Source organism: Nyctereutes procyonoides, unplaced genomic scaffold (genome assembly GCF_905146905.1).
Source record: "Nyctereutes procyonoides isolate TBG_1078 unplaced genomic scaffold, NYPRO_anot_genome, whole genome shotgun sequence".
In the NCBI taxonomy this organism is placed as follows: domain Eukaryota; kingdom Metazoa; phylum Chordata; class Mammalia; order Carnivora; family Canidae; genus Nyctereutes; species Nyctereutes procyonoides.
This window is the reverse complement of record NW_026575146.1, coordinates 81110677-81134908: the sequence shown is the minus strand read 5'-3', so window position 1 is coordinate 81134908 and position 24232 is coordinate 81110677. Positions and strand designations below refer to the sequence as shown.

General features: G+C 43.4%; 1 protein-coding gene across 1 annotated transcript; it reads right to left on the bottom strand.

Annotated features, from left to right (window-relative positions):
- Positions 1–2758: 2758 nt before the first annotated feature.
- Positions 2759–23931, bottom strand: LOC129500135 (WD repeat-containing protein 87-like). The gene is made up of 9 exons (XM_055310260.1): positions 23908–23931; positions 23551–23672; positions 23173–23347; positions 13872–14039; positions 10603–13457; positions 9541–9733; positions 4814–5089; positions 3777–4270; positions 2759–3491 (listed from the first exon to the last, which is right to left on the bottom strand). The coding sequence occupies exons 1-9, from the start codon at positions 23929–23931 to the stop codon at positions 2759–2761; spliced, it is 5040 nt and encodes a 1679-aa protein (XP_055166235.1).
- Positions 23932–24232: the final 301 nt, after the last annotated feature.

Here is a 24232-nt window from a genome sequence, read left to right as displayed (position 1 = left end):
TGATTTAATACCTTTCATTTTATTTTTCCCTCTTCTGGAAATAGGATATTTGAGGAGATATTTGATGGGGGGAGGTGCCTAGGAAAAACTGATTGGATTTTCCTTTACTCACATTCACAACACTTTGACATCAGATGTGTGGTTGTTGTTTTTTTCCCCCACACAGACCAGTTCTCCAATATGAACCTGGTGTCCTGCAATCCAATTCAATTTTGACACTAACTAGAGTTAGCACAGATCCCACAGATTAAGGGCTCAGTCCCACAAGACTGCCCTCCATTTTAGACCCTAATCAGAGGTAGTTGGTATCCAGATTACCCAGAACTGTCTGACTGGGATAGAATATGCAGGCTCTCACAATCCCCTTCTTGGATTCAATTATTTGCTATAACAGCTCACACAACCAAAGAAAACAGTTTACTTATTATTGCTGGTTTATTACAAATGATTTTTTAAATCATACAGATGAACAGCCAGAAAAAGACATACATAGGGTGAGATGTGAAGGGGTCCTAAGTGCAGGAGCTTCTGTTCCATGGAATTGGAATGCATTACCCTCTGGCACATAAATGTGTTCACCAACCTGGAACCTCCCTGAACCCCAAACTTTTTTTTAGAGGTATTTTTTTATAGAAGCTTCATGTAGGCATGATTGATCATTAACTCAATCTCCAGCCCTTATTTAGAGGATGGGAGATGTGGCTGAAAGTTCCAAGCTTTTATGCATGGTTTATCTTTCTAGTGAGCAGCTCCTTTCTAGGAGTCTACCAAGAGTAACCTCATCAGAACAAAAGTCACTCATATCTCCCAAGAGATTCCAAGGGGTTTAGGAGTTCTGTATCAGAAACGGGTCAAAGACCAAATATTAGCAGGAACCAGAGGTAAAGACTATATAAATATATATACAATATACATTATATATGTTGTATAATATATATAATGTATAATATATATTATTGTATTATAATTCTATAATACAATAATTGTATAATATATAATATAATGTATAATATATAATGTATAAATATATAATCTATTATTTTACATGAGGAAATTACCTCATATATAGCTATATGTTTTAATCTTTAGATTTATTCAACTTACTCTGACCTTGCAGACTGCTTCTCTGGAAACTTGGAGGCTTCTTTTTTCTCCTAAACCCTTCTACCTTGCACTCTGACTTCTCTCATGAGTTCTAGGCATCTCCCCTGAGCTCTGGTTCCTCCTTCAAGGGCTCCATGGCTCCTCTAATATCAAAATCTGCTTCTTCTACTCTTCTTTCTTATGCTTTGCTGGGCATGGGATTTGTTCCCAGAACTTATTAGCTTCTGTACATTGTCAACTTCATCTATTCCCTTTGGCTCTCATACCTCTCCCCTGAGATCTGTCTCCTGCTCCAGGGTTTCTTCCCAGTATTCAAGCTTCTGATCTCCTGGGCTCCCAAACTTTCTTCCTCAGAATTTGTCACCTCCCTCAGGAGTCTGATTTCTGATGCCCAAGATCTTCTCTTGGGCTTCCAAACACCTTCAAGCTCTAGCTCCTCTCTTGCTCTTGCAGACTCTCTCCTTAATCTCTATAGCCCCTCCCAAGGTACCCTCAAACTCCCTTGAGGTGCCAGGCCCCTCCTCTATCCTTCAGTTCCTTTCCTGCGTTCCCAGTACACTAATACGGGCATACCCAGAATCTCATTCTAGCCTCCCAGTGAGCCTCATTTGCACATGGTAAAGCTGAGAATTAGAATAAAGTAAACAATTGAAAAACTTAAATAAAAAAAAACAACAACCCAATACCTGAGGCTTAGAGAGGTGAAATCACTGGCTCAAGACTACATGTCAAATTGAAAGGCAGGGATTCAAATATTCTTTGAATCTTAGACCTCATATTTTCATCTCCACACTTCAAAAAGCTACATCTAAAATAAATAAATAAATAAATAAATAAATAAATAAATAAATAAATAAATAAAACAAATAGCTACATCTGCCATTAAAATAGCTACCCATTAGAAAAAGAGAACTATATTCCAGGAATTGTGTTAAGAGTTTCACTGAGGTAGGCATTATTACCACCATTTTACTTTGAAGAAACTAAAAGCTAAGATTAAAGAGCTAATAAATGGCAGAAAAAGAACTAGAATGAGAGTTCTTCCAATTCAAAGTTGGCTTTCTTTTTTTTTTCCAAAGTTGGCATTCTTAATCATTTTTTCACTCTATTTCCCCATTATGTAGATGAGAACACTGAGGTTTAGAGACGTTCAGGAACTTCAGATCAAAGTTTATGAAGGGGCAAAATTATGGGTCTTCTCTGCTTCCTCTCAGATTAATGCTAAATAAATAAAAGCCCAACTGTGCCAGACACTCTCCCCCCTAGGGACCTTTGAAGAAGGAAATATTAACCAAAAGAAAGAGCTCAAGGACAGACTTTTCTAATATAAGTTGATCAACTGGTACCTACCCTCCAAAGGATGTACCCAACTGACTGAAAAAACAATTGGTCCAGTCAGGATAAAAGTTACTTGTTTTCTCTACCTACTTTCTATGGGGATTCTAGGCTTGGGGAGGAAGAGAAATAAGCCAAAATGTTTGTTACAAATGAGAAATGCCATTTTATTCAATACAAGGCAAGCAGGTTTCTGGAGCTAAATAAGTACAAGTCCTTGTCTAGCCCCACCGTGAAGTGAGGAACAGGGAAGGAGGCTTAAAATCTATGACCAGGGTTATTTCCCACTAAGACCCCAAAGTCCTAATATTAGGCCAAATCATAGAGTAGGAGTAGGGATGTTGGGCAGCCTCTCAATAAGGTAAGAATTGACTTGTGGTAGGTTTTTCCAGGCAAGTTCTAGGAACCCATACTGGGCAATGCCCACAGGTTGGATAGTATGCACTCTGCTTTTCCCAGGCAGTGGTACAACGTTCTGGAACTTGAGAGGACCTGCAGGGACATGGGAATGACCACAAAACAGGCCACAGAACAACCGTTCACCAGGGACTAGCTCCTGAGTTTTCAGGGCCTTTTGGTACATAATCTCTCGGGGTTGGAGTTCTTCTCTGTGCAGCAACTCTAGTAGAAGCCTCTGGATTTGAGGGGACTTAAATTGGTACAGATCCATGAGTTGGTAAAACTGTTCCATCCAAGCAGTGCTGTCTTTTGCATATCGTTGCTGCAACATCTGCAAAACATAATACAGTGCCACAAATGTCTCCCACTGAGGCACCTCTTCCTTTTTTTTAGAGGTGGTCTGTGCCTTTTTCAACTTAGGCAACTTGAGGGGCCTGTCTTTTCCCTTAAAAGCCCTGATATCCTTCTGAAACATCAGTGCTAGAGTTTGTTTGTCCACAGAGGCATGGGCACCTGTGAAAATCTCTCTTGCAGCAGGATAAAAGTGTTTCATTTCCATCTCTCTGAGAGCATTGGATAACTGCTGTACCCGCGCACTCCTGTAAGGTTCTCCTAAGAGATGCCAGTGTAAATTGGCCTTTGGGACTCGAATCCTCTTAGTGGTTGATGGTAATACTGGTGAAGGGATGGGCAGTGCTTCCCTCTTTGCCATGTGAAATTTGGGGAGCCCTCCCTTATACCTCAAGGCCTTCAAGTCCTTCTGGAATATCAAGTCCAGGGATTTCTTACCCACAGAAGGATAGACAGTTGTGGGAATGTGTTTTCTGATTGTATAAAGGTGTGGTATCTCCTTCATAGCAGAGGATAACTGTTGTGCCTGCTTCTTCCTTTGGGACTCAGCTAAGAGATGCCAATTGAGAGCTTCTGGGGTTTGAGACCTCCTGGTAGCTGATGGTAACACTGGCTCAACAATAGATAATGGCTCTAGCCAGCTCTCTTTTTGTTTTCTTCTAATTGGAGGGATCACTTTTAAGTGCACTGGACTCAAAACATCCTTAGAGGGCTGTGATATGTCTGTGTGACTTACTTCTAGGTTCTGCCTGAGGTGTTTAGCAATGGCTTTAAGACTGCACAGATGCATCCATTTCAAATATCCCTTTGAAATGAAATCTCTGAGATGCTGGTGCAGTCTATGGAAACTGTCCCTGGAAAGCTGCTCTCCTGCTTCCAGTCTTATTAAGGCATTGGTAATCCAGTCCTCATCTGAGAAGCTTGCTTCTGAGTGGCATGGCCTTTTGGCTGGTATAGAAGTAAGGGATGGGGCTAGCGCTGGGGCTGGCCCTGGGACCTGGCCTTCAGTTTTCCCCACTGGGGAATCCTGGTACTTAAAGAACTGCTTCCACCTCTTACCTTTGGACCTATGTTCACGTCTCTGTGGTTTCATGATATCAGATAAGTGGGACTCTAACCTGTGGAGGCCTTCTGGGATCCGTGTCTCTAAGCCTGTTCCCATACTCTTGGCTTTCTCCAAGAGCACATCCTCTTGTCTTCCCCAAGAACTTGTCAGAGGGTGTGCTCCAAGAAGTGGACTTTCCTGTCCTTTCAAATCCAAATGAACCCCTAACACTTTCAGGGGCATTCTCTCTTTTTCTGGGGCTCCTGGGAGTGGTATTTTGAAGGGGCTCTTCAGAACTGTTGGCCACATGACCTTATCCCTTAGTGTGGGATATCTCTTTCCATCAAGCAATCTTTCTTTCGTAAAAGGCATTTCCCTTCTAGTTATACCCTCCGTTTTCTCAGCAAGAGCTTTATCTTCTATTGCTAGCTTTGATAAGCTCATTTCTTCCTTGGAGAGCTTTGTTTTCAGTACTCTCTCCTCTGAGCGTATCACCTTCATAAGTCTGCTCTCTGCATCCTTCTGCATTTCCTCCTCCTCCTTCTCTCTTTTCTCTATCTTCTCCATTTCTGCCTCTTCCTCCTCACTCAGGCTCTCCTCCTCCTCCTCCTCACTCAGGCTCTCCTCCTCCTCCTCCACCTCCTCCTCCTCCACCTCCTCCTCCTCCACCTCCTCCTCACTCAGACTCTCCTCCTCCTCCTCTTCCTCCTCACTCAGGCTCACCTCCTCCTCCTCCTCCTCACTCAGGCTCTCCTCCTCCTCCTCCTCACTCAGGCTCTCCTCCTCCTCCTCCTCACTCAGGCTCTTCTCCTCCTCCTCCTCATTCAGGCTCTCCTTCTCACTCAGGCTCTCCTCCTCCTCTTGTGGGCTCTCCTTTTTCTTCTTACTCAGCCTCTCTTTCTCTTCAGTTGACTTCTTTTCCTTTTTCTTTCTTTGGGTTGAACTCTCTTTTTTATGCTTCTTAGCCAAGTTCTCCTCCAATTCCTCTTCACTCAGGCTTGCCTTCTTTTTCTTCTTCCTAATCAGATACTTACCTTTCTCTTCCCTGGGCAGAATCTCTTCCTCTTTTCCTTCCTCAGGGACAGTCTCTTCCTCTTTCCTCTTCTTCTCTGGACCTTCCATTATTTCTTTTTCAGTCAAACTCTCAGATAAGCCTTCAAACAGGGTATCTCTGATATTCTCTAATAAGCACTTTAGCTGAGTTTTTTCTGGTTTATTCTTCTCAATTCTCCTCAGAAGTTTCTTTAGCTGCTTTTTTCCTAACAGATTTTGTTCCTGGACTTCCTTTAATATACTATCTACCTGAACTTTATCTAATAGTATCTTTCCCAGGACCTTTTCTAATAACCTTTGGTTCTCCTGCAAGCTGTCTCCATCAGTCAGTGTTTTCTCTTTGGTGGCCAGTCTATCATCTACTTTTCTCTCTTCCTGATCCAGCGCCTTCTCTTGTTTCATTATTTCTCCCTGTTCCTTAAAAAATTCCCACCTCTGGCCTTCCATTTCCATTGTTTCCATCCACTTCCCCATCATGGATGATCTCTCTTCCTCAGATATTTCTGCCTTTTCCAGTGGCACTATGTTCATTTCTCTAATTATTTTAGCTAGGCTCCTCAACAGGTAACTCTCCCTCTTCCTTATATCTTTTAACCTGGAACTAGCCTCTTTGTCTTCAGAAGGAATCCCTTTCTCCATGTCCAGTTTCCTCATTGCCTGTATTCTCTTCTCTTTGGTTCGTTTCCTTTTTTCCTTGGCAACACCCATCTCCTTAGTCCTAGTGTCACAGACCAGTTCCCTCTCTTCCTGGGACAATTCCTCTTCCTTCATAACTTCTTTCTCTTCTTCAGTTTTTTTCTTTCTCTTTGTTATGCCAATTCCCTTTCTGGCTATTGCCTTTTTTTTCTTACCAATATGCCTCTCCCCCTTTGCCAGTTTACTGTCTTTCTTGGTCAGTCTTTTCTCCAATGCTCTTTCCTCTTTTTCCTGGGACTTCTTCTGCATTTCACCAGCATCTTCCTCCTCTTCTACATACAGCTCCTCTTTTTCCCAGGCCCATTGTTTTCTTTGATCACTCTCTTTCTCCTCTTTCTGACTCCATATCCTCTCTTCCTGGGATTGTTTCTGCTCTTGTAGGGCTAGTTGCTTTTTTGTGTGTGGCTGTTCTTTTTCATCAGTGGCTTTCTTATCTTTCCCAACCCATTTCTCCTCTTTCTTGGCTTGTTTCTCTTTTGGGGGGGGACACTTTTTCAATTTCTGCTATCTTTTTCTCCTTTTGTGGGATCAGTTTCATTTTTCTTCTGGCCCATTGTTTTTTATCCTTAGCCTGTTTCCCCACTTTTTGAGCCAATTTCTTCTCTTTCTGATCCCATCTCTTTTCTTCCCAGGTCTGTTTCTTTTCCTCCTGTGACCATTTCTCCATTTCCCCAGCCTGTTCCTCCTCTCCTAAGTCTGCTCTCTTTTTTTCCCAGGCCCGTTGCCTCTTTTTCTTGTTTTTTTCCTCTTCTTTCTGGGACCTTCTCTCCTTTTCCACAAGCTTTTCCTCTTCTTCTAGGCCCAGTTGCTTTCTTTTCTGGGCTAACCATCTGTCCTTGGCTTCTTTCTCCTCTTTCTTAGTCTGCCTTTCTTTTTGATCTTTCTCCTGTTTCCCAGCTTGTTTTTTCTTTTCTTGGATTTGTTTCTTTTTATGGGCCTCTTTTTTCTCCTTTTCTAACCATTTCTTCTTTTCTGGGGTCAATTTAATTTCTTGCTCTGTCAAGCTGCCCCTTTCTGATGCCTGTTTTCCCTCTTCCCCAGATAGTCCCTCCTCTTTGCTAGACAAATGTTCCTCTCCCTGGGCCAATTTTCCCCTTTTCTGGGCCTCTTCCTCAACATGTTTCTCCATATCCTGGACATCTTTCTTCTTTTTATGGGACTTTTCCTTCCTGCTCTTAACTTGTTTCTTTAAGTGCAATATTAGTTCCTCTTCATCCCAGGTCAGTTCCTCCTCTTTCACACCTGGCTCCTCCTCTTCCTCACAAGGTTCCTCCTCTTCCTCTCCCAGTTCCTCCTCTTCCTCTCCCAGTTCCTCCTCTTCCTCTCCCAGTTCCTCCTCTTCCTCTCCCAGCTGCTCCTCTTCCTCTCCCAACTGCTCCTCTTCCTCTCCCAGTTCCTCCTCTTCCTCTCCCAGCCGCTCCTCTTCCTCTCCCTGCCGCTCCTCTTCCTCTCCCAGTCCCTCCTCTTCCTCACCTAGCTCCTCCTCTTCATCCCCCAGCTCCTCCTCCTCATCCCCCAGTTCCTCCTCCTCCTGGGACAATTTCCTCTCTCCCCAGGTAGGCAACCCCTCTTCTTGGGGCCACATGCCTTCTTCATGGGCCATCATAATCTTCTCCCAGTCCCACTTGCCCCTTTTCAGGGCTGCCCTCCCCTTCTTTGGGGTAATTCTTTTTCTTTCCCTTAGTAGTTTTCCCCCTTTTCCAGTCTCTTTCATTCCTCCTAAGACTAACTCTTCCTTGGTTGTTAATTTCTCTTGTGGAGAAGCCACTATTTTTTCATCCCAAGGTATTTTTTCTTTCTGATGGGTCAGTTTCTTCCTATCCTGAGTCAGTTTCTCCTTTCTTTGCATTAATTTCTTCTCTGTCTTACTCAGTTTCCTTTCTTCCTCAGCTATTTTCCTTTCTTGCCTGCCCAGTTTCCTTGCTTCTTTTTTAAATTTCCTTTTCTCTAAGACTAGTTTGTCTAAGAAAACATCTTTCTTTTTCTTGACTTGAGAAAATGCCTTATCCTTTAATGCTTTTTTGCCTCTCTGTCCTCCCAATTCTGTGCTCTCTTCCTCAACAACCTCTGTATCCACCTTTTCAGTTATAATGAATGGTTCTCCTACCACCTTTTCATGCAATTCTGATGAATCCTTTAAAAGGGGGCAGATCTCTTGAAAGAGATCCCAGCTGGGATCTTGGGGAGCAAGCATCACCTGAGCCAAGTCCACCAATTCTTGACCCAGATCCCTTAACATTCCTGGACAGGAACTTGCTATCCTTGAGGTAACAAGATAGCAAATGTCATCCCGCCAAGACCTGGTATCTAATCTACCAATGCGTCCAGGCATACCAGCCAAACCTCGGCCACTCTTTCCATGTTTCTTCCTTGTATCTATTTCTTCCTCAGTAATCTGCATGCCTTTTTCCTTGGTCTCTTCTACAATTGTCTCTGAAATATCCTTCAAGTCTTTTTCCTGTTTCAACTTTGCAACTACTTTTTCATAGCCTCTTTTTACTGCCCTTTTCCAAAGCCTATTCATAAGTTCATATTTTTCCATCTTAGGGAACACCTCCCCATAATCTTTAATGCCATGTTGACCTATGGCCTTCATAAACTCTGTGACCTCCATGTGGCCTCCTCCTTCTACTTCATGTCTTTCCACCTTAGGGAACACCTCTTCATAATCTTTCATGTCACGTTGATCTATGGCTGTCATAACCTCTGTGATTGCCATGTGGCCTATTCCTTCTTCTGTGGCTTCCACCATGACCTCCTTTGATTCAGCATCCTCTTGATATTTGGCTGGGCTTAAAGTACTTAATGGTAATTCAGGCTCTAAGGCAACATGCTGGGTGTCAATCTGCTCTGATCGCCTTGCCTCTCTTTGTTCATCTTTATCCTTTGAAGGTACCAACACAGAGCTAAATTTTACATATTTTGTCTGTATTGGCTTTCTGGAAACTCTCAGTTCCTTTTTAACTGCAGAGATATTGGGAGAAAAATAGTTAAGAAAAAAAGAGGCTCTGAGTAATATCCTTTATAACATCTAGTCCAATGAACTGCCATTAGAGGCACAATGGCAGGGCAGCACGGTTGGCTCAGCGGTTTAACGCCGCCTTCAGCCCATGGCGTGATCCTGGAGATGTGGGATTGAGTCCCACGTCAGGCTCCCTGCATGGAGCCTGCTTCTCCCTCTACCTGTGTCTCTGTCTTTCTCTCTCTGTCTCTCGTAAATAAATAAATCTTAAAAAAAACCAAAAAGGCAAAGGGGACTGAGGCTTTATGGTACAGAAATGCTTGCCATTTTATCCCAGCTTCCATATCCTAAATAAATAAGACCTTGGTATTTGTTGTGGCATATGTGTTTCTTTCCCACAAAGCCTATTTTCTGTGGAAAAGAATCTCTTTAGGTAATAATATTTCCCAATATCATTTTAAATACTTTGGCCTTATTGACTCTGACTTTTGGTACCCAAATATACCCCATATATTAACCCATACATACTAAGCTGTCTTCTCTTTGCTTGAACATGTGTCATTCTTTCCTTTGGTTTGGTGATCTTTTCAGGTACGACTATTTGTTTGACAAGCATCTCAGGTTCGCCAGCCATTGATATGTCTGAATGAAAAGTAGGTTGTTGGTCTCTATATGACAAGGTCAAGTTTTCATTTAGCCGCTGCTTTACCTGAGTAAGCAGGCACTGGATATCTTTAGCTTGGATCCCCAGTAGCTGGTCCAGAGAGGCTTCTCCAATAAATTCTTGCCTACAAAAGTCAAGAGGAAAGAAGGATGATACCCAGCCAGTGATAAAACACGATTTGAAAGAGGATGTGGGGATCCCTGGGTGGCACAGCGGTTTAGCGCCTGCCTTTGGCCCAGGGCGCGATCCTGGAGACCTGGGATCGAATCCCACATCGGGCTCCCAGTGCATGGAGCCTGCTTCTCCCTCTGCCTATGTCTCTGCCTCTCTCTCTCTCTCTCTCTCTCTCTCTGTGTGTGTGTGTGTGTGTGACTATCATAAATAAATAAAAATTAAAAAAAAAGGATGTGGAGGAGGGAAGGAAGGGAGAGAAGGAGGAAGAAAAGGAGAAATTGAAATTGAAGAGGCAGGGATAAAGTAGCCATTTAATCCAGAGTCATCTCAAGTAAAGGGTGGGTGAAGAAGAAAAAAAATCAGGGACACCTGGGGGGCTCAGCGGTTGAGCATCTGCCTTTGGCTCAGAGCATGATCCAGTCCCGGGATCGAGTCCTGCATCAGGCTCCCTGTGAGGAGCCTGCTTCTCTCTCTGCCTATGTCTCTGCCTCTCTCTGTGTGTTTCTCATGAATATATAAAATATTTTTAAAAAATCAAACATAGCAAAGAATAGAATTGTCAGATACAAGATGCTTTTTTGATTGGAAGATTTGTGGACTTGAGTCATGAGGAATCTTAAGGAAGTGAAGAAGTGAGAGAAGGGCAGACTAACTAATGGTCAGAGGAAGGGTAGGCATCAGGGAAAAATGCAAATGGAAACAAAGGACATAGTGGGAGAAAAAGAAGAGAAAGAGTTGTGTGAAAAGAGAATAAGCAATCATATTTTGGAGGTTAGGAGCTAGAAGAAACAGAAGAGGGAAAGCCACCAGCCAACTTACTGCATTTCTCGGAAGGTTTCTTCTTTCCTCAGCAGGCCTACCAGCATAGTCTTGGTTTGGATGCCTGTGACTCTTATCATAAGGTGTAAGGCCTTAGCCCGCACATTCTCATCACTGTCCATCAATCCTATAGCCAGTGGAACAGCAAAGAGATGGCTCAGGATGCCTAGCCTCTCCAGCCCCTCCCAGGCTAGCTCACGGATGCATGGATTGGGATGGACTGTATCTTCCATTAGGCGACAGGCAGCCTCATAGCACAATCTTGGAGATACTTGATAAGTGGAAAAAAATTGTGCCAGGACAGTAATATATGTCTTATATTGATCTACAGAACAGTAAATTGTGAGGTTGAGGATGGCCTCAATTAAATGATTTATAAGTTCTTCATCCAATTTTCTTCCTGTCCAATTTTGGTTTATCATACTTACTAGAATATCATAGAAAGTTTTTTTCCACTTCTTGGATTTATCCTCTTTTTTCATTGAGACGTTCTCTTCTAGTAGAGTCACAGGTGACAGTGTCAGGGATCTGACAAGTTTGGTCATGTCCCAGTCCTTATCTTGGTACAGATCATAGCGTAAGAAGATTGGGGTACCATCAGGCCAAAGGCGGGCACGGATAACTGAGTTGGGGATGTAGCCATCAGGAGCGAAGGGCCATTGCTGCCCTTTACCAAAGAAGCAATGTAACATATGGTAATAGTTCAATCCATCCCAGTCAGCAAGTTGTAACTGAGCAGGAACCATGTGTGGAGGACTATTATGCTTGGGGTCAAAAGCAATATTCTTATCCCCTGAAAAGTATAATTTGGGTTCCACTTGAATCACAGTGGACATATGTCTCTCTTCCTCTACAACATGGGGCACAGTGTTGTCAAAGGCAATGACCCGTTTGTTAACAAGGGCTTCTAGACCCTGTAATTCCTGGAGCCCTTGTCCAAGGTAAACAAATTTGGGTACAAATACTCTTTCAAAAGAAAGGAAGAAACTAGGCAGAAAGGGTTTAGGGACTTCTTGTATATCATCTGCACTGCTTAGGTTAGCTAGGTGAATCAGCTGAGTAGGAGGGAGCAAATTTAAGCAGGATACCAGGTAAAGACTCTGGTTGAAAGTCAAAAGCAGGTCACCCCGATTATTGGCAAAGCAGAGTGGGCCAAAATCCAATGCTGAATCCAACTCAGTTATAAGCCTACCATGGAAATCCCAGATCCGGACTGAGCCATCAATGCCCCCTGTGACAAAAAGTTTCAGGGAATAGCAGACATCAAATGAAGTTATTGCACATTGGTGCAGGCATTTTGTTTCTTTAAACACAGAACTTTGTTTTGATTCTGAAGATTTCAGAAAATTTTGGTAGTGCCAGAGACGCCAGCAGTGGTTCTCAGTGATAGCACCCACTGAACCTGGCAAGAGTATCACATGTGTTAGGGCACAAGCACATAGAATTTTGTTTATGGGCTGCAGAATTACCTTGTTCTTCTGAAGCACAGCCTCTGTCAGGTATAAAATACGATCCATGCCATAGGAACAGAGTAAGGAGATTTCCTGGGGACCCTCCAGGGTAGACAGTGCCAAAACTGCCCCAGAGTGAACAGTCTTTTCTATTCGGGCATAGCTATAGTGGGAGAGGATTCTCACAATGCCACTGTCATGCCCACAGAACATCAGTCCTCCTAGGCCCATACCCAAATGGGACTGCCCGTAGGCCAGGCATCTTACTCTATCCCTAGAATTTACCGAAGTGCATACCAGGTACTTGGCTGTGCAAGGAGAGTGCGTTGCATCAAACACCAGCACCTCTGAACTGCCTGTTGCCACAAAGAGCTCTTCTTTGTCTGAGTCATAGGCCCAAGCCACGGCCTTATCCATGATAAGTAGAGGCCAGGTGATAACGAGGAGATCTCCTGTTACTGGAGACAAGAAGCGCAACAAACCATCCTTAGTGGCACACAGGATCCGAGTCCAATTATGGCCACAGCAGACCCGCTGCACCTTTTCAGGAGCAGAACCACAGACATTGAAGAGGCTATAAAAGTAAGGCAGGTGGTGCAATGAGAAATTGTGGGTGGTCTGGCAGAAAAAAGTGGTGTTATCAATAAACTGAAGTCGCTGCAGATCTTCATCAATATTCAGCTGCCGCAGCAAGTTCCCAAAGGCAAGATTCCATTCCTTTACTACACCTTCTTGGCCTGCTGTTAGTAAAGTGTAGGTCTCTGGCCGGCTGTGAACACATATCACTGAAGAGGAATGGGCTTGGAAGCTGTGGAGGAAGTTACCCTGGTCTAGACCCCAAGCATGGATCTCTCCATCCTTGTTTCCAGCATAGAAAGAGCCCTGAGAGACACAAGTGAATGAGCAAGTGATGGAAGAGCCACTGGCTATGGGAGTGAATTTTTTAACCTCTTTCAGCTGGCCCTGACCCTGGTGGGTAAAGACCCTCACCATATTCTCACAGAAAGCCAGGAGGGAGCCATGGGGGCCATTCAGGGAAAAGCCCTGTACAAGCTCATGATCAGGCATGGGCATTATTTGTGCCATCTGGAGGCCCCTGCTGTTTGGTATGATAAGCCAGGTAACCACAGCCCCCAAGGTACCAGAGAGCAGTATATCAGTTTCTGAGTCATAGCAGAGGCAGCTGATGGAGAAACGACAGGGCACTGTGCCCAGAGATATGAATGCTCGATGATGGTCTCCGAAGAGCCGCAGGTGCATGTCACCACAGTAAGCAATTAACATGTGGGAAGAACCTGTGTGGACCATTGTTTCAACAGGTGGCACTTGATCCATCACAGGAAAGTTCATCTTCTCTATGATTCCTCCCATTTCTGTATCTTTCTTCTGTACCCAAAGTACTGCCTAGAAGAGGAAGAAAGATGAAAGCCCTGACATGGAGGCAGATTATTTCCCAAGAGTGAGGCATACCAAGGGTTGAATGTTTAGATACTTGTCTCTTCCTGTCAGACCAAGGAAAGACTGCACAGCTTGATTTGGGGAATTTCCTGGTACTGGTATTCAGGTATGTAATAGAAACACAATGCTTAAGGCTCTTTCCTTGGCCTTCAGTCTGCTTTCTGGGGAATATGAATTCTCTGGACCTGATGACTAGAGGTGAAAAAGGATCACTGCATCTAGGTCAGATTGGGATATGGAGATGAATATTAAAAATAAGCTAACTCAGAATCCACTCTCATCATTCTGATTATGAGGGCAGTTGAGGTATGATATATGTAAAGTGAATTAAGATGGAAGGAAAAAATGAGGTAGCTTTACCTGTATTTGTTTTGAATGTGGCTCCATCCAGTTTAAGGACACAAAATAGTTGACATTGATGGAGTAGAAGCAGATGAAAGGCTTGCTCTGGGGATGGTGAGGCTCCTGGTAGAGAGTCTCAGGCCAGTCACTCAATACAATCACATCATTCTTTGGTTTTTCATCAGCCTGAAAGAGAAGAGCAGCCTGAGCTAAAAGGCCTGAGTACCCAGTCACTCATTCATTTAATAAATATTTATTGAGGGCAGCCCCAGTGGTGCAGCAGTTTAGCGCCACCTGCAGCCCAGGGTGTGATCCTGGAGACCCAGGATCGAGTCCCACATCGGGCTCCCTGCATGGAGCCTGCTTCTCTCTCTGCCTGTGTCTCTGCCTGTGTGTGTGTGTGTGTGTGTGTGTGTGTGTGTGTGTGTGTGTGTGTGTTTCTCATAAATAAATACATCTTTAAAAAAATAAATAAATATTTATTGAGGATTAGTGGACATTTGTTGTTTTTTAGCTAACCAACATTTATTCACCCTACCACTGGAAAGCACTATTTGGGGGAGTCATCCCTCCCTCACCCTCACCCACGTCTTGATTCAAAGTACCTTGATCACCACATCTTGATTGAAAGTACCAGCCTTTCTCAACCAAGTTTCCATAAGAAGTAAGACCTAATGTCCCAAAGTATCCATTCTACATAAGGCATTAATTTCTTCCCTATGCATCTAGAATGCTGGTAGTTATGTACCATCTTGAGGGTACTAAGAAAATAGCCCCTCAGATAATTTTGTTTTCCATGGTTTAGGTGAGGAACATTTAAGAAAGGCTGGTACATTCTATGACAGACACTGGAGATATGATGCTGAGCAAAAGAGACACAGTCGTAGCTTTCAGAAAATAAGAGTACAATGAGGGAAACATAAATTATAGATATAATTTATATATAATTATATAAATAATTTAAAAATCTCTGTCCAAAACAAAAAAAAGTACTTCAAAAGAAAGGAATACAATCCTATATGAATGTGACAAAGTAATCCAACCATGGCAAATATCCCTACCTGTCACAGTTTGAACAACTCTTCAAAGTTCCCCTCTATACCCAAAGGACCATTCCTGTCACCATCACACTCCATGATACACTGCCTATGGGAAACTCATACTTTACAGACATAGAATTCCCACCACATGGGCATTAGAGCTAGACTCTTTGGCATGCACCTTTCTATTCTTATGTGCATCCAAGGAAAATGTGTGCTATTCACAACATGGAGTTAACTGTGCTTCAGCTCTAACATTCTGTGTTCTGAACCAGTGGGGTGTGTGTGTGTGTGTGTGCATGTGTGTGTGTGGTATATTAAGAGAGATATATATCTTTTAACATGATACACAGTAGAATATGTACAACACACATGCTATCTTCCAGTGACATAATATATATCTAGGATTTAAATACATGAGCTCCTTATACTAATTAATTGAGGCTCATAAAATCTTTTAGGTCCCTCTTCTCAGCAGATGCTTGTACTATACTGCCCTTGAACAATGTTCCATGAATCTGTCTTACGGATTCTTACATACACTCTGCATCCACAAAGGATTTGAGAGTATACTAAGGCCATTATCAGCAACTTAGAGTCTCTCTCTTCTCCTTATATTTCTCATATTCCAATTTTGTGTATTCTGAGAGAATACAGAATACAGAGAGCTGGAGAGCTTCCACTGTCATTGCTGGTTCAGTGACAACAGCAGAGTTGAGAGAAAGGACCCTGGTATCTGATCTCTTAATCTCACATTTCTCTTCACTGAATCTGAAAACTCATTTACGTACCCCTTATTCCATTAGTTAATCACCATTCTTCTCCTTTCCAGACTTTATGTACAAATAATTCGCTCACTCACTCAACAGTATTAATGCTTTTCTCAGGAAGACTCTAAAAGACTGAGAATATGTTAAACCCAAGCAATATATCTGTGTCTGTACATACTATTGCCTACTCTATATCAATCCCCGTCCTTCCTCATCCCCCTCCTTCCATCCCAATAAAACTCAGATCTTGTTTAAGGTAATCATGGACCCAGAAATTCTGGCAATATAGAGTGGCACTGTGGTACTCCAGGGCTGGCACAGCTCTGTACTTTCTGGCCTTCTTTCTTCTTGGAATTTAAAGCCAATGCCTGGAAGTGAAGGAACTAGCTCATAACCTTAAGATGATAAACTAAAATATTAAGGATAGTGTGGAAAAAAAGGAAAACAACATGGGTCCTTGACAACCTGTAACACAAAGGCACCTCCTGCTTGTTTAATCCATGTGAGTCCCTTTTCTGTTTTTTTTATTATTATTATTCAGCAGAATGTGTTTTAATTATCACTGTTACCATCTTAATCTAGAAGAAGGAGTTGTTGAGGAGTATGGGAGGGTTCTTCCAAAGCTGCTCACATGTTGCTCATGCCACAGGCTGCCTTGGCAAGGATACTTAGTAAAAGCCCACTATGTGCATACCCCTTACACACATTACCTTTATATCTTCCAGGCTATGATTTATGAGGACTTTCAAGTCCTTCCACTGAGGAATAAGACTGGGCAAAGGTGACATCTTTGTAATGTTCCTGCTCTTTACAGACATCATGGATTACAGACCCTGTGGAAGGTAAAAATGACTTATCACAACATCTGACGTTAGACTGGAAATCAAGGGAATTGAGAGAAGAGCAACAGGGAAAGAGAAAATATTAGAAAGAGGAGAAACTCTCTTATTTCAGAAAAATCAGAGTGACAATGAAATACTGACCCTTGCAACAACATGGATGAATCTCAAAAATATTATAAGGAGGAGAAGCCAGACACCAAAGAGCATATGCAATATGACTCCATTTTTATGAAATTCTAGAAAAGAGTCATCTAACCCATAAGAACAGAGCAAATCAGTCATTACCTGGGGCTGAGAGACTGGGAGATTCCTGAGAAGGGGTAAAAGGGAACTTTATTAAAAAAAGATTTTTCATTTGTTTGAGAGAGAGAGAGAGAGAGAATGAGCAGGGGGAGGAACTGAGGAAGAGGCAGGCTCCCCACTAAGCAGGGAGCCCCAAACGGAGCTTGATCCCAGGACCCCAAGATCATGACCTGAGCTGAAGGCAGATGCTTAACCGACTAAGCCACCCAGTTGCCCCAAAAGGGAGCTTTTTAAAGTAGTGATGGGAACGTTCAATATCTTGGCTGTGGTAGTGGTTATATGGGTTATATGGGTACAAAACTCATCCAAACATACACTTAAAATGGACGTACTTGGGGATCCCTGGGTGGCGCAGCGGTTTGGCGCTTGCCTTTGGCCCAGGGCGCGATCCTGGAGACCCGGGATTGAATCCCACGTCGGGCTCCCGGTGCATGGAGCCTGCTTCTCCCTCTGCCTATGTCTCTGCCTCTCTCTCTCTCTCTCTCTCTCTCTCTGTGTGTGTGTGTGTGTGTGTGACTATCATAAATAAATAAAAATTTAAAAAAATGGACGTACTTTATTACATGTAAGTTATACCTAATAAATCATATTATTAAAAGAAAAAAATAAAAATTAAAGAAGAAAGGAGTGAAGTAGGATCTTTAGAAATCTAGAAACAGGAAAAAATGTCACAAAAGAAAGCTGTGAGGTGAGCTTAGGTGAGTCCATTGCAGCATAGCTGGAAGAATACTGGACCCTGGCTTTGCAGCCCTTCTTTCTCTTCATTGGGATGCTTATTTTTGTAAACATAATTTTTAGACTTAATTATATCTATCCTTCTTTCCTACTGAAGACTTCATGTTGTGAGTTACTTACATGTTCAACAAATATTTACTCAATATTCATTATATGCTAGGCTCTGTGCTGAGAGCTGGAGGTAAAGCAGTGAACAAGAATAATTGTCTGCCTTCCTGGAGTTTACTATCTAATACATAAGGCAGATACTGAGCAAGTTAAAATAGATGTCTAGTTCTGGTAAGATGCCAGACTAAAATAGCCTGAAATTCTCCCACTTACAAACTCCTAGAAATTATGGATAAGATAACAAGAGACTGAATTCCAGGAGCCAGAAATGAAGAGGGAGGGGAAAAAAGACACAGCAATAAGTGCAAAACTGCCTTTGTGATAGTTCTGAGGAGGTATAGTTATTAGAACCAGAATTAGGGTAGTGTTGCCATAGCAGAGAGGAGATAGGACTAGGGTTCATAGGTGATAGAGAGCTGGAACTGAGTCCCCTTCATTACCTTGGAAACAGATACTTAACATGGACAGAGCTGGCTCATGACCAGCTTTCTGAAAGCCTATATATATACCTTTAAACATTTTTCCAAGCATGAGTCAGGAACCTACATACCTCGAAATTCCAGGGGATACCCATCAAGTTCTCCAAATGATTTTCTGATTGGATTGAGAGGAAAAAGAAGAAGGAAGTGCTTCTCTCTCTCTCTCTCAGAAAAAAAAAATGCTAAGGAAGAGAGGCCCCTGGCTGCCTTAGTCAGTAGAGCATGAGGTTCTTAATCTCAAGGTTGTGAGTTCAAGCCCCACATTGGTCATAGAGCTTACTTAGAAAAATGCTAAGGAAGAAAGCTTCCCTCTACTTGCTGGAAGGGATGCTGCTTGATTCATGAATTCCTTAATAGGAAAAATGGAAAAAAATCAAATATCACAAATATGACAAGAAGAAACAGAGGTGAGGAAAAAAGAAAAATTCAGTAAAGAATACAGAATAAATATGGATGGGAAAAACAAAGAAATAGGATTACTTAGAAAATAATATATATTTTCAAGAACTGTTGCTGGGACAACTGAATATCTACATGCAAACTAATGAATTTGGGTCCCTATCTCACACCATATACAAAAGTTAGCCCCAAAGTACCTAAAGGTAAGAGCTAAAAACTCTAAAACCTTTTAGAAAAAAAGACATAGGTATAAGTCTGACCTTGTAGTAAACAGTGGTTTCATAGAGATGACCTTTAAACCACAAATAACCAAAGGAAAAAACAAATTGGACTTCATCAAAAAATGTGTACATCAGGGCAGCCCCGGTGGCTTAGCGGTTTAGCACCGCCTGCAGCCCAGGGCATGATCCTGGAGACCTGGGATGGAGTCCCATGTTGGGCTCCTGCATGGAGCCTGCTTCTCCCTCTGCCTGTGTCTCTGCCTCTCTCTCTGTGTGTGTGTTTCCATGAATAAATGAAGAATATCTTTTTAAAAAAATGTGTACATCAAAGGATACTATCAAAAAAGTAAAAAGACAGGTGGCTGCTTCCTGGAGACCCCAGGTGTAGAAATGTGTGACCTCAAGACAGACAGGCTTCTGAAGCCAGCAGGCTATGTATGTTTTCTTACATATGGTGAAAGGGACACCCTTTGAGACCCCTGACCAAGGAAAGGCTTGGCTATTGACACACGGGGAACACATGGACTACAGGCTTCAATTTATCTCTTTCTGCAAATTCCTCAGCATCTCTCCTGTTGTACTCTGCCTCCTGGCCAGCTTCTACACCAAGTATGATGTTGCTCATTTGCTCATCAACACAGCCTCATTGTTCAGTGTAATGCTGGCTAAGATTCCATGGGGTTCATCTCTTTGGCATCAACAAATACTGAGAGATGGGGCTGGGGATGACACTGGACCTAAGGGCCATCCTTTCTTCTCCATATTGTCTTTTGTATCTTGAAAGCCTGAGAATTCTACAACCTTTCCCAAATTCCCAGGAAGTGAAGAGATTGGAAAATGGGGCTCCTAGACCTAGTCCTGCTAACAGCAGGTTTCTTTGAATCAGGAAATGTGGGAAAGATAACAGCCAAATAAATCACTCTCCTCCACAGCAGGAAGCTATGTTTAGGCAGCTTGTTTGGTGATTAACTTTTTCCAGTTCTTCCACCTCTACTACCTCCCAGTTCTATTTTGCTAGTAATAAAAAATAAAAAGACAACCTAAAAATTGGAGAAAATATTTGCAAATCATCTGTTTGGTAAGGATACAGTATCTAGAATATGTAAAGAGCTGTTACAACTGAACAATAAAAAGACAAAAAAACTCAATTAAAAATAGGCTAACAATCTGAAAAAAAACATTTCTCCAGAGAACATATACAAATGGTCAATACCTACATGAGAAGATGCTCAACAACATTAGTCATCAGGGTAATGCAATCAAAACTATGAGATACTTCTCCCTCTGCCTATGCCTCTGCCTTTCTCTATCTGTGCCTCTCATGAAAAATTAAATAAAATCTTTAAAAAATGTTTATATATTCAAATAGACTAAAGAAGTGTAGGAGCCAGTATGGAGGAGCAAAGATCAGTTTGATTTTGGATTTGTTGAAGTGGTTATGAAATATCTGATGACAACTAAATATGTGGGTCTGAAGATCAGGGAAAAGGTGTGGGTTGGAAACAAATATATGAAAATGACCAACCTACAGGAACAGCTGAAGCCAGGTATCTGGAACAGTAAGCCCACATGGGGGTATGCAGCATGAGGAGACTTGATAACCAGATAATTAAGGGGGTACACATGGAGAAAGAACAACGAGAGAGAGAGAGAGAGAGAGAGAGAGAGAGAGAGAGAGAGAGAGGATCTTCCAGAAACTAGAGGAGAGTTTCATGAAGGTAGATCATCTGTAACAGAGAGGTCAAGAAAGTGGATTTGGCAAATGATACTGGTGTCCTTCATGAGAACAGTATCAGCAGAGTGGTTATTCCTGAAGTCAGACTGGAAGAAGCTGAGAAAATGAAAATAAGAACTTTTTCAAAAGTTTGGAGATGAAGGGAAGAGAGGGAGAAGAGGAGAAAGCAAGAGAGAGAGGGAGAGAGGTAGAAGAGTATATAGGGAAGATTTTTTTTAACTCTAGATTTTTCATGAAGTTCAATAGACAAGATTATTCTGTCAAATTGCTACAAAAGTTCCTAAAAGTTTATTCTGAATTTCTGCACTTACCTGGCTGAGGACCTAGGCAAAGAGCTCCCAAGCTGGCCCCAGAGTGCTCTGGAGGACCACCCTGGGGACTCCTATCCCTAGCTGAACAATTCCAAGCATTTTTCTTGATCTAACAATAGTTACTACCTCACTTCAATTTCCACCGCAAGTTTAAACCCTCCAGAATCCTGTATAGAGTTCTCAAGGACGTGCATGGGAAGACCAAAAGACTGGCCCCTGGAGAGAAGATTTTTTTAATGAGATAATTAAACATATTTAAATGTCAGGAGGAAGAAACGATTAAGGAGAGAAAATACAGAAAAGAGAGAAAAGGCTGCTACATCAAGCTAATGTGAAGAGAAATGAGGGTTAGACACCACAATTTCAAAGACTCTAAAACTTCCTCTGGAAATTTAAGAGTAGGAGCTCTGATTGGAAATGGAAAATGCCTGACACTTCTGCCTAAATCCTGGGCTAGCACTCCATTCCACCAGGTTTGCAGAGAGACATTTCACTTTAATCAGCCTTGGCCTCAGAAAGGAATGCTCTTTTTCCCTACTAAAGCCTTTAAAAAATAAAGCAAAATAATAAAATTCAAAAGGCATTCTAATGAGGCACCTGGGTGGCTCAGTGGTTGAATGTCTACCTTTGGCTCAGGCATGATCCCAGGGTCCTGGAATCGAGTCCTGCATGCAGCTCCTGTGGGAGCCTGCTTCTATCTCTGCCTATGTCTCTGCCTCTCTCTGTGTCTCTCATGAATGAATGAATGAATGAACGAATGAATGAATGAATGATTTTTTTAAAAGGCATTATAACGAAACAGTGCAATATAAATTCAGGGTGCTATTATTGTTTGAGAAGTGAAGGGGCATGCTGACATTGGGGGAGTAGAGGACAGGCAAAAAGAGAAACTTCAGGATCAAATAGACTTACATTTACAATCCTAGATGCAGCCACTCCGATGTTTCCTTTTGCCCTTTAGACTCCTCAGACTGAACAGTCTTATCTCACATGCAGCCACATGTCTTAATGAGCTCAGTGGGACCACTGCCATTCCATATACATTCTCTAAATTGGGAAAACCTATTACTAACACCATACAACATCATAGACTTCCTGATTCTCTCTCCATTCCCTCCTAGCTCACACAGTGTTACCTTCCACAGAAGACAACATGCCCCTTATTCTGGAAGAGACAGACTCTTGTCAGTTTTCCACAGAAAGAGTGTCACTGGCTCCAACATCATAATGGTTCAGTAATGGTTCAGACTCCCCTCAATACCACCCCCCCATCATACACTCATGTCCAGTGATACAGCACCAACATTACTAAGAACCTGGAAATACGCACATGAATGTGCCAAGTGTGGGAGGCCGGGGGACCGCGGCTCTTCGTTATCCTAGAGCTGGGTCAATATCCTAGAGCTCCACTGGGGTGGGGAGGGCTTAAGGACTGACCTTGTAGGACAGAATAGTTTAGAGTGCTAGCCATTTCACCTATTACATCAGACGACTAGACACACTCCTGTGGGGGGGTGAGGGGGTGGAGGAGTGCCCGGTGGGAGGAGCTTGGCCTTTTTATATAAACACACATTGTTGCATGTTTGCGCCAGGAGCAGCTCTAGGGGCTGTTGCAGCATTATCTCCCATAAAACCTTCAACCAGACTTACCAAATAAAATAATTAAATTTGAATTTGATTCCCAATTACATTTGAATTTCAGGTAAATAATATTTGGGATTACTTATGCTTAAAAAATGATTAGATTTTTTAAGTGAAATTCAAACTTAACTGGACGTTCTGCATTTTTATTCACTGAGTGTAGCAGCCCTCCTTAAAAGAACTACTATAGCTTTCTCCCACCACACAGCCAGAACGTGGTAGGGCCGGGCCCACTCCAGCAGGTCCTTGGCTATAAAGCCAGTCACCAGCCATGCAGGCCTGTGTGCGTGAGGCCTTTATGACAGAGGCCCTGCATCAGCGGCCCGCATGCGCAGCTGGCTCTGTGTGCTTCTAAAGGGGTCCCCGGAACCCTGTACGAGGGCAGCCCCTGAGCCCCACCCCGCCTGGAGAAGCCACAAAGCAAAACCTATTATAAAAGCAACAGTGGGGCAGCCCGGGTGACTCCGCGGTTTAGCGCCGCCTTCGGCCCAGGGCGTGATCCTGAAGACCCGGGATCGAGTCCCACGTTGGGCTCCCTGCATGGAGCCTGCTTCTCCCTCTGCCTGTGTCTCTGCCTCTCTGTGTGTGACTCTCATGAATAAATAAATAAAATCTTTAAAATAAAATAAAACCAGTGGTACAAGCAGTCGGTACTCCAATATTTCTCCGGCTTCTTTCTGCACCCCTCCTCATTGAGGCAAACAGGTGGACGGGGGTGGACGCAGAAAGGCAAACCTGAGAGCCCTTCTCCCCTCTGACTTCGGTGTAGACGCCCGAGGAAACCGATGTCTGAGTGGGTTGGTGGGGAGCAGAGACGCTGCCCGAGCGCAAGCAATCGCTCCCTTGTCCCGCGCCGGCCCAGCCCCCTGAGAAGGCCTCACCTCCGCCTTGCTGGGGCTGGGAAATACCACTACCAAATTTTGGCGGGAAAGAAAGCACGCGAGACCCACCCGCCACGCGTGCGTGCGGGCACCTGGGTGGAGCTAGGGCGCGCGGCGACCGGAGGCGTGGGGTTCAGATGCGCATGCGCGCGCTGGCGAGAAGGGCTGCCGTCCCGGAGGCCCCGGGGCGAGCGGGACCCCACTTCCCGCCCCCGGAACCCGCAGGGCTCACCCTGCCTCCTCCCGCGAGCTCCACCGGCCGCCTGAGTCGCTCCCGCGCTCGTTGCCTTCCTTGGCTACAGGGTCGCCCTTCCCCTCCGGTTCTGAGACGGACCCGGACCTCGAAGGGAGGGACTGGGAGAGCAGCGAGAAGAGGTGGCTCAGAGGGAGTAGTGCGGCATCTCTCTCCGGAACGACACTCAGAACGGCAGGTGGCTTCTACTCCAGTTTGGGCCACGTCCACGGTGCGGCGCTCCCTAGGCCATACTTTCTCCATCCATGCAGGGCACGGGAGAGCTGCCCACTGGATTTTGCAGGATGCAGCCACTGTCCTGCAAACTGGATCCCTCCCAAGTTCCATGAGTTTCACCTTTGCCTTCAACGACTGCCCCATTTCTAGAAAAACTCCTGCGATATAAGATTGATATATCTTGCTTCCGGTTTCTTTTCCCTTGTTCTCTCCTGAACCCACCTAATCAGACTTTTTACACTCATCAGGTCAGCTGAAACTGCTCTTGTCAAAATTACGAATGATCTTCGTTTTGCTAAATCTAATGGTTGACTTTAAATTCTCACTACTTATTAGCAGCACTTGACACGATCATTACTTTCTGTGATATCCTACTGTCTTTTTAAAAAATATTTTATTTATTCATGAGAGAGAGAGAGAGAGAGAGAGAGGGAGGCAGAGACAC

Excerpts from the sequence above, each read along its gene's own strand:
- LOC129500135 (XM_055310260.1), bottom strand. The coding sequence starts at position 23,931 with ATGGGGCAGTCGTTGAAGGCAAAG. Across the intron at positions 23,673-23,907 it reads GGCAGTCGTTGAAGGCAAAG|TCCCTCCCTTCGAGGTCCGG; the intron begins GTGAAACTCATG and ends CTGCTCTCCCAG. Across the intron at positions 13,458-13,871 it reads CACATTCAAAACAAATACAG|GCAGTACTTTGGGTACAGAA; the intron begins GTAAAGCTACCT and ends TTCCTCTTCTAG.